At 39.4% G+C, this 14,094-nt stretch overlaps 1 protein-coding gene across 1 annotated transcript in view; it reads right to left on the bottom strand.

The window, feature by feature from the left end:
* Nucleotides 1-14,094, bottom strand: part of mbpb (myelin basic protein b) — a 44,634-nt gene that overhangs the window by 14,132 nt on the left and 16,408 nt on the right. Inside the window, exon 3 of the mRNA XM_046398856.1 lies at nt 4,351-4,420. Within this exon, the coding sequence (XP_046254812.1) occupies nt 4,351-4,420 (70 nt within the window). The remainder of the gene's footprint in view (nt 1-4,350; nt 4,421-14,094) is intronic.

Genomic DNA, 14,094 nt, shown 5'->3' with positions numbered 1-14,094 from the left:
ATTAGATTTAAATTTAAGATAAATTAATTCATTAATTAAGATTAATTAATGAAGATTAAATTTCTACTTTGCAAGTACTCTCTGCCTTTGTACACATTTTTGTTTTCTATACAACAAGCTGCTTTGCATGAGAACAAACTGACCTACAATGTAAGAGTTTAGGTAACCCATATTGATCATCAAAGTCCTCTTGATGAGTGCGGGTGTAAGAAGACAAAAACAATCTAATCTTTCCAAGCCAATTGCCTGGGAGAAAGAGCTAAAAGCCTCTTTGCACCTGCTTCTTTTTTTCCTATTTGTATGAACCTAACAGCTTAACAACTTAGAGATACTGAGTCTGTCCTTGAATGTTTTAGCAGGTTTTAACTCAATATCTACATCTCTCCAAAGGTTCGCACTCCTGCCAAACATTTTCTAAAGCATGATTTGACATCAAAAGATTCACTGAGCAATAACTAAATCATGGTTAGGTGAAATGCGCAGTGTTGGCCAGCATTGTTAGAACCTTTTTCAATGGATAATCTTTAACTTTACCTTTTGTAAAGATAAAGTGAAAGAATTAATATTGCAGTTCTGTCTGGAGCATCCTAAGTAGCTGCTCTGTAGGATTATGAGCTGCACTTGGATGTGAAACCAGTATCAAAAACTTTGTTCCAAGAAAGCATCTAGTAACATTATGGTTATAATGAGCTGTTCTTAAAGACAACCACTAATCCTCATTCTTCACCCAGAGTACCAGAAACTCCTGGTCTGAAACAAATATCTAACTCATCATCTGTTCTGATATTCTTACAATAAATGGCTAAAACATGCGAAACTACCCGCATGACCCTTTAAGCTACCCTGCCATAATATGGCTGGTCAGGCAACCACGTTTAAGTACATCCCACTTTTTTCAGGCTCTCCTGGATTTCTGCCTACAACTGCTGTTCATTTCTCCTCAGTTCACAATGTGCTGATGAAGAAACAGTGACCCAGACAGAGTCAGGACAGAACAGGCAGATAGAGGGGGCCTGTTTTGCCGAGTGGGGGCCTGCTGCAGACTGGGCCAGGTAATGGAGCCATAATGGGCTTTTAACAGCCGCACAGCTGATGGTGGTGTTTGCCCTTTAGTGGAAAAGCAGTGCAAACAGGAAGTGCTGCATGGAGACATCCCCAGACACAGGACAGGCCTGGATGAGTCATGACGCCTGCTGATGACAACCACACCAAAACAGACTTCAATAAAGCACAGCTAACCTACCTGTCATAAACCACTCGCAGAGTGTCAGTTTGGTAGAAATTCCTCCTATTTTCTCTCGTCCACAGCCTGAATCAACCTAATGGGGCAAAATTAGTTCAGCCTTGGCAAACAGGTACGAGAAAGGTTTTAAATGTATCCTAATAGCCATGTTCCTTCAATTAGAGTTAGAGGACCGATAAGAAAATGGGATTTTTATACACCATCAGAAAGCAGTGCTGACTGAGCAAAGAGCCAGTTAAACATTAAGCATCAAAGTGTCTACACCACAGTGCTCTGAAGCAGCTTTTTGACCAATATCAGACAAAATACACACTATGACAGAGCTCTGATTTTCACTTACCCCTTCAACAAACCTCAATGAAGACAAAGTGCTCTTTAAATTCAACTTCTAAGCTTTTAGCAACCTTGTTGTGCACAATCTTCATTTACCAGATTAATCAATTTAAAATCAAGCTAATTATTTCCCTTCATGGTGTAGGTTCAGCTCAATAATGTTCACAGACTCCTCAGAAAACCTGAATGAGTGCGGCAGACATTGCAGTCAGATCACGTCTTAGTCTGCTGCTTAGCGCCAGTTTTACAGAGATTGCCACTTAAACCTGCATCCTAATTCATTTGTGTTCTCATCATGAGCTGCCAGTGTGAGGAAGCTGAGGTCAAACAACTGACTAGCGTAACAAGATAATAGTATTTCATCACGGGTGATTTAAAGGTGAAGACATTAAATGACCAAGGCAATAAGAAACCTTCTTTGCTAGTACAGTACCCTACTGCTTGTCAGATAACTTCATGGCTGTCCTTGGCAACTATGTTGTCTCTGATTGCAAAAAATAGTGAAACTGTGTTGTGTGGGTGGCTTCTTTGAAGAACTGCCCGTGTCAGTGGTGGATCCTCTGAGTCTGCTCCACGCTGATCAATGACAAGTGTTAAACACATGGGACATTAATTAGTTACAGGAGAAGGGGGGTATCGAGTGGCTAACAAATCAATCTGACGAAGCCTCTGTGAGGTATGACTTTGCTGCTGATAATAAAGCATCAGTGAGAACAGGAGGCAGTAAACCGTGGTGGTTATCTGGTATGTTTCCCTCTGCAAAGGGAGGCATGATTTCATACTCAAACAAGCTGCCATGACATGACATCAAATATGGACACACACAAGTTTGATCATGTACCCATGCACGAACACACACACACACACGTAGAGATGGAGAGAAACACACTGCAGTGAGTCTGAGACTTTTGGTTTTGCATGTTATTAAGTTGATTTTGACCTTTCTTTGAAAGTCAGTCAATAAGAGCATCCCTACACTGTGGGCCCTCTTCACCACTCAGTGAGCAACCTGGTCAGTTGCACTGTCCATAGACACAGTACAGGTCATGGAGTATTTATTCATACCATATAACAGAAATATTTTTATCATTCTGCAGCTGCTCAACAGTGACTTTGCAGCATGTCATGGATCTGATTCTATCAATAAAGAGTACACTTTGAGAAATGCCTGTTCTGTCCTGAGATGCTGCAACACTCAAATTTCCCTGTTGTGAATCAACAAAGGAATATTTTATCTTATCTTGCTCATGCCTCAAAAACACTAAAAAAAAAAGCAGCTACAAGTGAACTATTACCCCTCTCTCAAATTTTACGTCAGCTCACTCTGAAAACAATGACACTAACACATAGGGAAGAAAACAGGCTGCACTTGTCTTCCACCATTTTTTCTTGTGCTCCTCCTCTGCATGGTCAATGTCTTGAGGGTTTTGTTCTCATGCAGAACAAACAAATATCTTTCTCCCTCCCAAACCTATAGCCTAACGCTCTTCATTACCTTGTGGGACTACTTTCTGGCATACCAACAAGCCCCGACAGCCAGCTACAAGAAGCCAACACACTGTAAGTTAGTGATGCTTAGCTCCGGGGTGTTTGGCCACCACACATACTGTATGCGAGGAAAAAATCATTTCCTTCATGCCAGGGGGTTCCTGAGGGTGCATCTTCACTCAGCTCCTACAGTCAGGGAAGGTTCAGAGACTCAAATGGTTTCGTTACAAAACAAAAACATGGGGATGTTGATTTCATAAGAAGCTCATAATTTAAGTTACACCTTGATTGAATTTTTCTGTTGTACTATTTTATATAGCCTGACCTATTAATCACACAGCTGAAGTACATACTAGCAGAAAGTCCTATCTGATTTGCCTTTGTTTACAATTAAATCAGCAATGGTAATTTTCTTCTGGATATGTCAGGATATGCATCAAGCATTTCAATCAGTGAAGTCAGTGCCAACTGGCAGATGCCCTCTTTGTTGCGCACCAAACTCTGCCCTCATCTGCTGAGCTGCAGTATTACAAAGGCCCTATTAACCTTTGTCTTTTCACACCAAAGTGCTCCCAATGAATGAGACTGGGAGAAAACTTCTCAAAAAGCAAAAACTGTAGAAAAAGAAACTTTAGGGGTGCATGGAAAACTCACTTTTGAGATACTGTTATTATGAGGAAAGTAAGTTTCATTCACCGTCAACTGCAGAAGCTTTTTTATTATTGTTGCCCCCTGCCAAAATATACTGATTCACAATAACAGAGTGTAAATTACTGTGTCAATGTGAGTATAAAGTTGCAGTTTCCACTGTTTTATGAGTCAGCAAGAACCTTCCACAAAACTTTGATTTTATGTATAAAGCCATTATCTGTTAATTATCACTGTTACCTGGACAATTATCTGGTCAAATTATCAGTTTTTTTTTCCTTTGTTCCAATTGCCAATACAATAAATTAATTCAGAAATAAGTAACTAAAGTAAGTACAAAATTTGCCCCCAGTGGAGTGGAAGCATAAAGTAGTAGAAAATGAAAGTACTTATTGGTCCCCTTATTTACTATTGACTGGTATCAGCCCTAATAAATACATATTGGCCAATCTTATTATAGTTCATTCAATGATGAATTAAAAAAAATGCTCATTACTATTTTTTCTATACATTAAACAGCTAAAAGTATAAAATAAAGCGTCACTTTTTGTGTGTCAGTCGATTGACCCATACATGGCATTTAGAGTAATGTCAGTAAGCATGTAAAGATAAATTTAAGATGTGGTTTGACCTCTTACCAAAGACTTCATCTTGTGATTCAGGTTCTGTTGCTGCTGTCTGTGCTGCTTTGGGTCCAGGTGACGAAGCCTTTAATAGGAACACAAAAACAGATTGAAGAGGTGAGGCGCTGAGGTGCCATGGCAACAGAGCAAAGACAGACACCAACAGAGTGAGAGAGAGAACAGCAGAGAGAAGTACACCTACAGTATGTGGGCTTAGTAATGATGGCAGAATTACACTCACACCAATTCGTTTCACATTCAAAAGCTGAACTTTTGGATTGCACACATTTTGCCCACTTTGACGTCGATTCTTAAATCTAAGTTTGTTCAGTCACATTCATCTGGATTTAACACAAGATTTATTCTGTAAAGTGAGCGGGTTAGATAAGAACATAACAAAACAAAACAATTTCAGCAATTAACGCTTAGATATAGAGCAAAAAAATTATATGCCTATGATATTTTTGTTAATGTTAACACTTTTCAATGTTTTAAAAGGCTACGTTGATAATAAAAGAAAATTTTCAACCAAGCATTCAGTAGCCTGGTTTATCAATAGCTTGGTATGGCAACTTGATTGTGAGCAAAAGCAAGCTCTCTGAAATAATTGTAACATTGCAGGGAAGGTTACTGGCAAATCACAAAAACAAGTAAACACACACCTTTCACTACACACTACACTCTGAGTTTCAGCTGCTTCTATCAGACCGTCAATACAGGTTCACAAGTACCAGCGAGAACATTTCAATCCCCACACAGGAACAGGATGAATGCATCTTATTTTATAAGAGCTGGTCTCTCTAACAGCCTAATTGATTATTGTGTATTGGATATTCTGTATGTGTTTAATAGCTTGTTCTGCTATGTGTAGTGTGTGTACTTTTGCTGTACTTCAAGAGAAGCCAAAGACATATTTACACTGAGGTGGACAAGAAAGGCCATCTATGCTTATCCCTCAGGGTCACGGTGGAGTGCTGGAGCCTTGCTAAGGTGACAACAGGTGAGACGCAGGGTACACCCCAGAAGGGTCGCCAGTCAATCACAGGACGGACACACAAAGACAGACAACCACACTCTCACACCTAGGGGCAATGTAGAGCAGCCAATTAACCTAATGTACCTGCTTTTGGGATTGTGGGAGGAAGCCGGAGTACCTGGAGAAAACCCACACAGGCACAGGGAGAACATGAAAACTCCTCACAGAAGGGTTTTGTTTTAGTTTTAGTTTTGTTTCTAAATGAACATCAGCTTTTGGAATCTTTTTTATTTTGGCATTTATCGGGAATTGGAATGTTTGGTGTGTTTCAAATGTTTCAAATCACTGTGAAAGCACTGTGTCAACATGAGTTGAAAAGTGATCAGAAAACAGCAAATAGTTCATTCAAGCCAAATGATAGCTGTTGTTGCTAACTAGTCCCTTGTGTCAGCTGGGACAAGAGCTGTGATTGTCTACTTCAGGGAATAATAATGATATGAATCTCGATGCAAATTTGGTAATTCAATGAAAATGTTTTGCATCATGATCACATCTGTTTGAAATCCCATTAGCTGTGGGGAAAAAGAAATCAATGAAGATAGAGAATCATTTCCCATAGGCCGCTGTCTCTTGAAATGCCTTGTTTTGGGGTTGATTTCTACACTTCAGAGATTTTGACGGTGCGGAGATGTTACTGAAGCACAGCTTTTTCTGCTCTCACTAGAGCTGACTATAGCTAACACTGAGGATTAAATGGTTAAATGACAATGTTGGGCGCTGATGATGAAAATAACACACGCCTGTCTTATTCGACTTCTCAGATATACAGAAGTGTTAATTCAGGTGTGGTTCCCTGTCAGCTGTGGTCTGACTCAGGCTGTTTGAATACATGAAGTCATAACTTAAACAAAATTCAGGCTGAACTGCTACACCCACCTGTACTGATACTTGTGAGTCACGTGGTCAGACAAGTTACTGCTGCTACCTGGCTCTAAACCTAATGTGCATTTATTTCAATAGCCATTTTGAACAAGTACAGTTGGATTCTCCCAGTTGAGCTTTATAAATCCTCTTACAGATTCCCTCTTCCTCCCCAGTGTACACTCACATCCCTGGTTTCCACCTCCAAGTGGGTTTGCCAACATATGGACATCAACACAGGCATTCAAAAACTGGGCTCGCCATGAAGTGAGCGTAGCCAGAAGTACAACTGTAACACCGTCCTGCAAGCTCAGGGTAGGTGGACGAGTGGTGGGGAGCGAGCACTTACCCATGCAAATCACAGAAAAGGTCAACAAAGGGCTACGCTTTCTGAGTTTCCTTTGTCCGTTCCATTATGGAAACAAATTATGGAAATTTGGTTTGATGTGAAGAGACACAGATTTGATTAACGGGATACAGGATTCAGATTAATCGGATAGAAACTACTTTTTATCCTCAAGGAGCTTGATAATGAACCATAAGTGACAGTCCTCCAGTAGCGAGAGAATAAAATGAAATCCTTTTCACTCAAAATTGCCTTTAAGTTTAAGAGAGTTTTTAGTTTTGTTTTTTTTTAAGAGCCCTGAAATTTTATTTTATCCTTACTATGAGTGATGGGATCCTAAAACACACACTATTCAAAGTTATAAGTTTCAGCAATTTCATTCATTTTAGACTTAGACTATCAAAATCTGATGGGTTGTTTTGCCAATGTTAATCAAATCGGATCAAACTACCACCACACGGTCCTGAAAAAAGTGTTTTTTGTTTATCAGTTATTTAGTTATGAGCATCGAATGTTATAGAGATAGTAAATCATTACAAATTTTTGAAACACAATTTTCAGGGGATTTATGTGATTTATACTTATTCATGTTTAGAGTTGTAAATTATTTTTTTTATTTTACACTTAATTACACTTAATTACACTTAAGGACAATAAAGAACCAACTCAGGAGTAGAAAAGATTCTTTGCTGAACGTGAACAAGAATATTATAAGACACGTTAATTAAACTCTTACAGTTTCTTCACAGTGTAGGAGGAAAACTTTAAGAGCAGCTCTCAAGTGATGAAATGTTTAATCGCATGTTTGTTCAGAGCAGGAATAGTCAATCAGAGACTACAGAGACAAGGATTTACCCTACAGCTCACATTAAAATTTTTAATAGATTTGTTTTATTTTTTTGTAAAAATCTTTAATATTGCCAGTAGCAATTAATGTGTGAAATTAATAACAATCTAACAACAATTCAGAATATAGAAATATTTATGATGCTGGGATACATGAAAGAAATTATAAGGAGAAGAAAACTATGGGAAGCAAGTGCTAACAAGTTGTACTTGTGTTTTGCTTGGGAAAAAAAGGTGGTGAAGCATTCTCTTCAAATCAAATGCAAAAGTAAGACAACCATGTTCTGAATTTTGAATCTGAATACATATCGAATGTGCCTCAGTATTGTTCATCACGACAGGGGATATTTTGTACAACTGCTCTGAAACATGTCTCAGAAGGTGTATGTTCATCTGCTTTTCTGAAATTTGATTTAGGTATACAAGATCTTTACTTTATCTTTCATTTCAGGTTCAAATGTTGACTTTTAGCAGGCACAAGCCCTGATGTGTGGTATCTGAGATAAATGCCGGACAAACAGGTGTCCAGGGCAAGCCCAAAGTCCCTCAACCAATGATTTAAATCAACAAGAGACAGACACAGAAATCAAGGAAGGAAAGGAAAGAAGACAAATTGCACTAGGATTTCAGTGTGCTGATAAAATTTATATTATCACTGCTTTCGTCAAGTCTGGCACATCAACATTTGTTTCATCACAAAAGCACTCATCATTCAACCTTTGCTGGGTTTCGTCCATGTAAACCCACACATACAGACACAGCTGTCATTTCTCTCTTCAGCCTAACATTTTGTATATGTGGAAAATTAACTATGAAAACAACAAATCCACATTCCAGAGGCTGAGCTGCTGGGTATTGGAGGTTTGGTTAACTGATATGTTTGGTTGATGATTGAAAATCTCCAAGTAATGGTCTATTGGAGCTATTCGACATTTAAAAAATACACAATTTGTACTTTAATGCAAGTGAAAGATAAAGAGAACATCTACTACCAAAAAAAACTGCCATAGTCATCAGGTTTTCCATGTGTAATAGTAAGACATTTTAGTTATTATCACAATGAGTTTGTGGTGGACTACTGCTGTACATGTGGTTGAAATGTACTCATCTGCAGTTCAATACCACCATTGTGTCATAAAAACTTAAACACAGAACTTAAAAAGAGTTTTATTGTTGTATTTTATGTTCATTCTGCAATTATTTTTAAAGTTTAGTTAGATTTGACTGTTTCACAGAACTGATGAAAATCTAGGAATGAAACAGTTTTCTGATTGTTCTTCATTTTGTGAAATAAACATGATCCTCATAACGAACCTTTTTAAATCAGAAACTTTTATTTTGAGGATCAAGACTGTAAAACGTGGCCTGAACAATCACTATTACGTCACACAGCTTACCACAACCACACGTCTACCTGCAGGCTATGGATGGAGACACTGCAGTGGCCGTTCTGACTTGTTTTAACTAATCTCAATTTTTTTCACGGAACAGCACACCAACAGCCCTAAAAAAAAAAAAAACACTGGTCTCACACACATTTAAAAAAAAAGCTTCTAACAACAAAATTAATACACTATCCTCCTCCACTGTATCTGGCCCACATTATTAACACACAGGGTAATGGGAGAAAATGAAAGAGAAAAAAAAATAGGGGGGGAATTTTGACTAAGTTGATCACAGCAGCAGCTAGATCCAGTCTTTGGACAGCAACTGTCAGCATGACTTCACACCTACCCACTGCTGGTGGCTTATTAAATATATCTCTTGTGGAGCAGAGCTTCCACAGAGGTTGGTGATGGACACAATGAAGCATCACCTGACCCTGGAGCATGAGAAGAGGATCAGGACTGCAGATATTGGGCTTATACCGGGACCAGGGAAACTAATTTCATTCCATCTCATGTTTCTACATGTGTGAAATGACAATAAAGCTCCTTGACTATTAGTCATTTTTTCCCGAGAGAATCCTGCTTATCTCTGCCTGCACCTGGTGATCTTTTAGGTTGTCAAATGTCTTTTCTTTTGTATGACAGAACCCATTGATGCAAATGTATCATATTCTGCCCAGTCATTATGACCTCTCTAAGACTGCACTATGTCTGACTGCCATACAGATGACAACATGTGGGTGAATGATCCCTTACACCTCTCCAGTCCAGAGTAAAATGTTGAAGGTAAGAATCTCAATGTACACTATGCCTCCGCCAACCAGCCGAGCTGCAGTTTCTTTCCAGTTGCGGTTTACGTCCATTAGTATCACCAGTTCAGTATGTGAGCAAATGTACAATATTCTCGCAATCTGCTCTTGTGTTCCTGAGTTATGGTGCTGAATAATGGAAGGAACAGTGTGTCTGCTGTCACAGTGAAGTTGACTTATTGAATATAAAATTTCATTACTTTATTATTTATTAGACATTTGGGTGAAATTTAGTCATAATCAGTGTATCCATCATTTTGATTTTGAATTAACTGCCTCTTTTAAAGACCTTACGCACTATATACAGCAGTAGTCCACCACAAGCTCATCTGTTTTACTGACACTGGACTTCAGGTGAGTGTTGTTGCACCATGTGTTGCCTCTATCAGTCCTCTGTACTCAGTGGTGAAAACGTGAACAGCATGTTTCTCACTGGAAATTGCTTACTGGAGTCACATGTCATACATACACAAGACTTCACTGCATTAAATTATTATATTTTCACTTTATGCGACCATCAAGCACTTATTTTCAACCACTTAGAAAAGATTATCTTTTGAACCAACTCAGTGTCAAAACGAACTTGTCTAGCTACAGCTGAATGAACAGTTGTCATTTCCAGTAGAAATGAGGACAGACAGAATGGAAAGCTTGGCAGATGTGGGAACAAAAAAGTCAGAGAGGTAGGAATAAGAAAAGACAATTACAGAGGCAATTAAAATAATTGTGTCTAAAGCTGCTTCAGTGTCTTGACTGTTTCAAAATGTATTACTGCTTAAAACTGAGGCTAATGTCGCTGAGCATGTTAGCTTGTTTGATGGGTCTCTCAGATTGGCACGCACAGCCGGACGGCTGCTGTACTCCTAACGTTGGAGTAGTGAGAGGGGAAGAACGATTCAGCCATTTGAACACCTTTCAGGGCTTGATTGAGTTGAGACTTTCAAATGGAATCCAGGTTTATCTTCCAGTCTGTGGCTCGGTGATAGCTGTGCACTTCAGTGCTTCATCCTGTCTTCAGAGATGAAGACAAATGGAGTATACACATTTTATCTCAGCTTTTTGCTAAGATATGAAAAGACAATAATTGGACACAGCTCAATGCCAATTTCATACTCTAATCATCAAATGTCAAGAGGACAATCAAATGTCTTTAACATCCATCTATTATTTAGAGCTGTTGGGAGGTGTTTCATTCCCCCTCTCCCGATGTCTCTCGACTATAATGAAACTAGATAGAAAAAGAAAACCTCTTTTGAAAAAAAAGCAATGTCTCTTTCTTTCCAGAAATTACGACCTGGTTATTCAACCTCGCTGTGAGCAGTTTCATGTAGGAACTATTTTCTTTCTAACAAAATACACAGTATCACCACACAGAAGCAAACATGCATCTACTCATGAACAAGAGGCTCATACTTGTGACAGGATGGGATGTAAATATTAATAACGCCCTCCTCAGCTGAGCTGGCTTAGTTAGCTTAGTTAGCAAGCCTCTCATTCATGAGTAGTTGTTTGCTTTCTTCTGCATGGTGATAGGGAACAAGAATTTCTACATGAAAATGCTCACAACAAGGGCAGACATCTTTACAACTCGAGGAAAATATGTGTGTTTGATTTTTAGAGTGAACTGTTTGAACTCTTTAAGTTTTAATGACTGAAATCAACAGGAGTGTGAAGCATCTTCACTTGAGGAAACTAGAACTCTAACAACAGCATCTGACGTTTTGTGGCTAGAACAGATGAGACTCTGAGCCCAGCAGTGCAGTAAAAACACTGTCCAAATGAGGTCAGACTGTGGATGGGAAAAGTGTAGCTATGATTCAGATGTGGACAGAGGAGAAGGGAACAAGCATTCTGGGCTGGTCACAATACACTGAGCGCTTTAATAGGCAGAGAAGATGGTCTATGAAGGCTGGTGGTCTACAAACTGAGCCTCAAGCTCCCTCATCTGGAGACTTCAGTTTTAAGTTCAGTAATTTCAGCAATAATTTTATCTCAGTCAGACACAAAGGAGAAATTAAAAGGAGGATTGACAAAGCTACATCTTAAATTCTTCTGCAAAATAAGCTCTCCAGTGTGCTTGGCTGAATCACTTATAAAGTCTCTTTACAGCAAGGACCAACTGCTAAGCGTGTCAGATCTAGGATTTAATAACAAGGTAAATCTCACTTCGGTATGAGCTCCGTGTTACTTTAAACTCCATGTGTGTCTTCGTTTGGTGCACACACCTTCACTCAGTGTATCTTATCTAATCCTCCATCAGATAATCATTTTTTACACAAAATTACCTACACACTACCTAATTCTTCTGCTGTTAGGGGGCTTTGTACATTTTCCAAAATTACTTGCAACTGTATCTGAAAATGTGAACTGCGGACTGAATACTTCTAGGCAAAGAGATCACTGTTTATAGTGAGCAATAGCAATAGCAATCATCAAGTGACAGTTATACACTTTATCATTGCTGTGATGGACTTCTCTATGATCGTTGAGCACCAAGTCTGAGGCCGCCATATCACAACGCTATGTTCACTGCGGCTGTCTGAGATAGCTGAAAAATCAATTCCTCTTACTGTAGCTAGGCAGAAAGTATCTCAACGTGATGTGTCGCATCAGTGTATGGATGGCCAGTAATCTGCACAAACAACATAATGGGGCTGGAAATGCATGGTTCATTGTAGGAGATTATATTAACACGGGTTGTGTGTCATTTGGTGCATTTATCAAAGGACTGGCAACCTTTGGCTTAGTTGTTGAGGAATGAGTAGTTTTTGCATGCATCATCATCTAAACCTGGCAAGATCTGAGCACGCTAGGTACCATAGAGCAGATTTCCTTGTTATTTTCCATGCCGTTATACAGCCCGCATCTAAAGTGCGCCAGTTTTTTATATTTTTATGATATGCACTAACCAAGGCAGATATAATTACATTTGTGAAAATTCGACCAGACCAACCGCCTCTGTTTCTACTCAGACAAAAATACAACAAGCAGTGAGGCTGGTGTTTTTATCCTGTAATTCCAAGTGGGATTTAAGGCTCTGAGATATCTGTGGTGTGAACATTTCAGATGGCTGAAAGAGAAACATTTTGTCAGTGTTGTTTCTGCCTCTGAGGTTTCACAAAGGAGGTAAGGGTACATTTCACCCTTCCTGAAAATGATAAGAAATTGGGAGAGGGATCACGACTCAGACAACAGCATCTAAACACAACCTGCCTTACTCTGTCACGCTCTGTTCCTGCTTGACTGTCACTATGACAACTGGCTGTTTTGCCAGACCTTTAAATTGACTTAAATGTCACAATAATCAAGTCAAAAGAAAGGAGAAAAACAAATGGTAGACCGAGAGAGATATATGGTGTAATTATAAAGCTAAATAATGCAACTTTGCTGTGACATGCTGCCCCAACACCTCCCCTGGCAGCTTCACATTTGACAAATTAATCTACTTCTCCTTCTCCTGCTCTTCCCTCTCCAGAGTGTGCTTTGTAGGCAAAGGAAACAAATCATCTGTGAGCTGAGCTATCGGCCTCCCTGCTGGTTCGGGCTCCCCTCATCCCCAGCACGCCTACATGATCACTCAGCCCATTACAGGCAGCAGCAAGGAAGTCAGCCTCAAGTCAGACTGTGCAGGCAAACTGCAGGTTTTTACGTGGTTGCCCATGGCCTCAAATGCTGACATTGTCAGCTAGGGGTAGGGATGCGGGATGTTTGATCGTTCGTTTTCAAATGTGCTCATATTTTCCGATTCATTTTGGGCGACTGTCAATGCCAAAAGTGATATATGCAAATTTTTTCCCACACTGAAAAGCAAAGCAAAATCTCTCCTCTGGTGGAATTAACATATTATTATGGCTCTTCTTAGAGTGATGGCCCACAGGCAGATGCACACAGCACTTTGCAAACATGTATACATGTACATATTCACTTGGCAAAAATAGAACACTTGAATTGCATGCACGTATTTAAATCGTCATCCTGTTGAGCTGCTATAAGAAAAATGAAATGTTCAGCCGATGACAATATTTTGTTTTAAAGCCTTTATCGGTAGATATCAATGATGTGTCGATATTATTGTGCAGTCCTAGTAGTCCTAGTAGCAGTCCTAGTAGTCCTAGTCCTAGGCTGTAGACAACAAGCTAGCACCCTCTTCCAACCTCTTCTGCAGCCTCAATCATAATGGCCCAGGCTTATTATATTCCCCGGTAATTTTGAAAAGCTGTGACAAAAAGTAGCAAGGCCTGCGTTAATTACATGATGTCATTAAATTACATTACTGTCCCAGTTAAAGTCTGATCCTCCTCCACACTCAGGGTACAAGAACAGTGTCTGGTTCGTAATTTCTGCACTCACAGAGCAGAAAAATGAGTCAAAAAAATCTCTCAAATGTATTTGCTCTATTTAATTACAGTACTATTAGAGGCAGGCATTTTCCATCAAGCACAAGCCCTGGGGCACAGCAGACAACCTTGCTTC

Source organism: Scatophagus argus, chromosome 9 (genome assembly GCF_020382885.2).
Source record: "Scatophagus argus isolate fScaArg1 chromosome 9, fScaArg1.pri, whole genome shotgun sequence".
NCBI classification, from domain to species: Eukaryota; Metazoa; Chordata; class Actinopteri; family Scatophagidae; genus Scatophagus; species Scatophagus argus.
The sequence above is the reverse complement of the archived record's forward strand: the minus strand, read 5'-3'. Positions and strand labels throughout refer to the sequence as shown.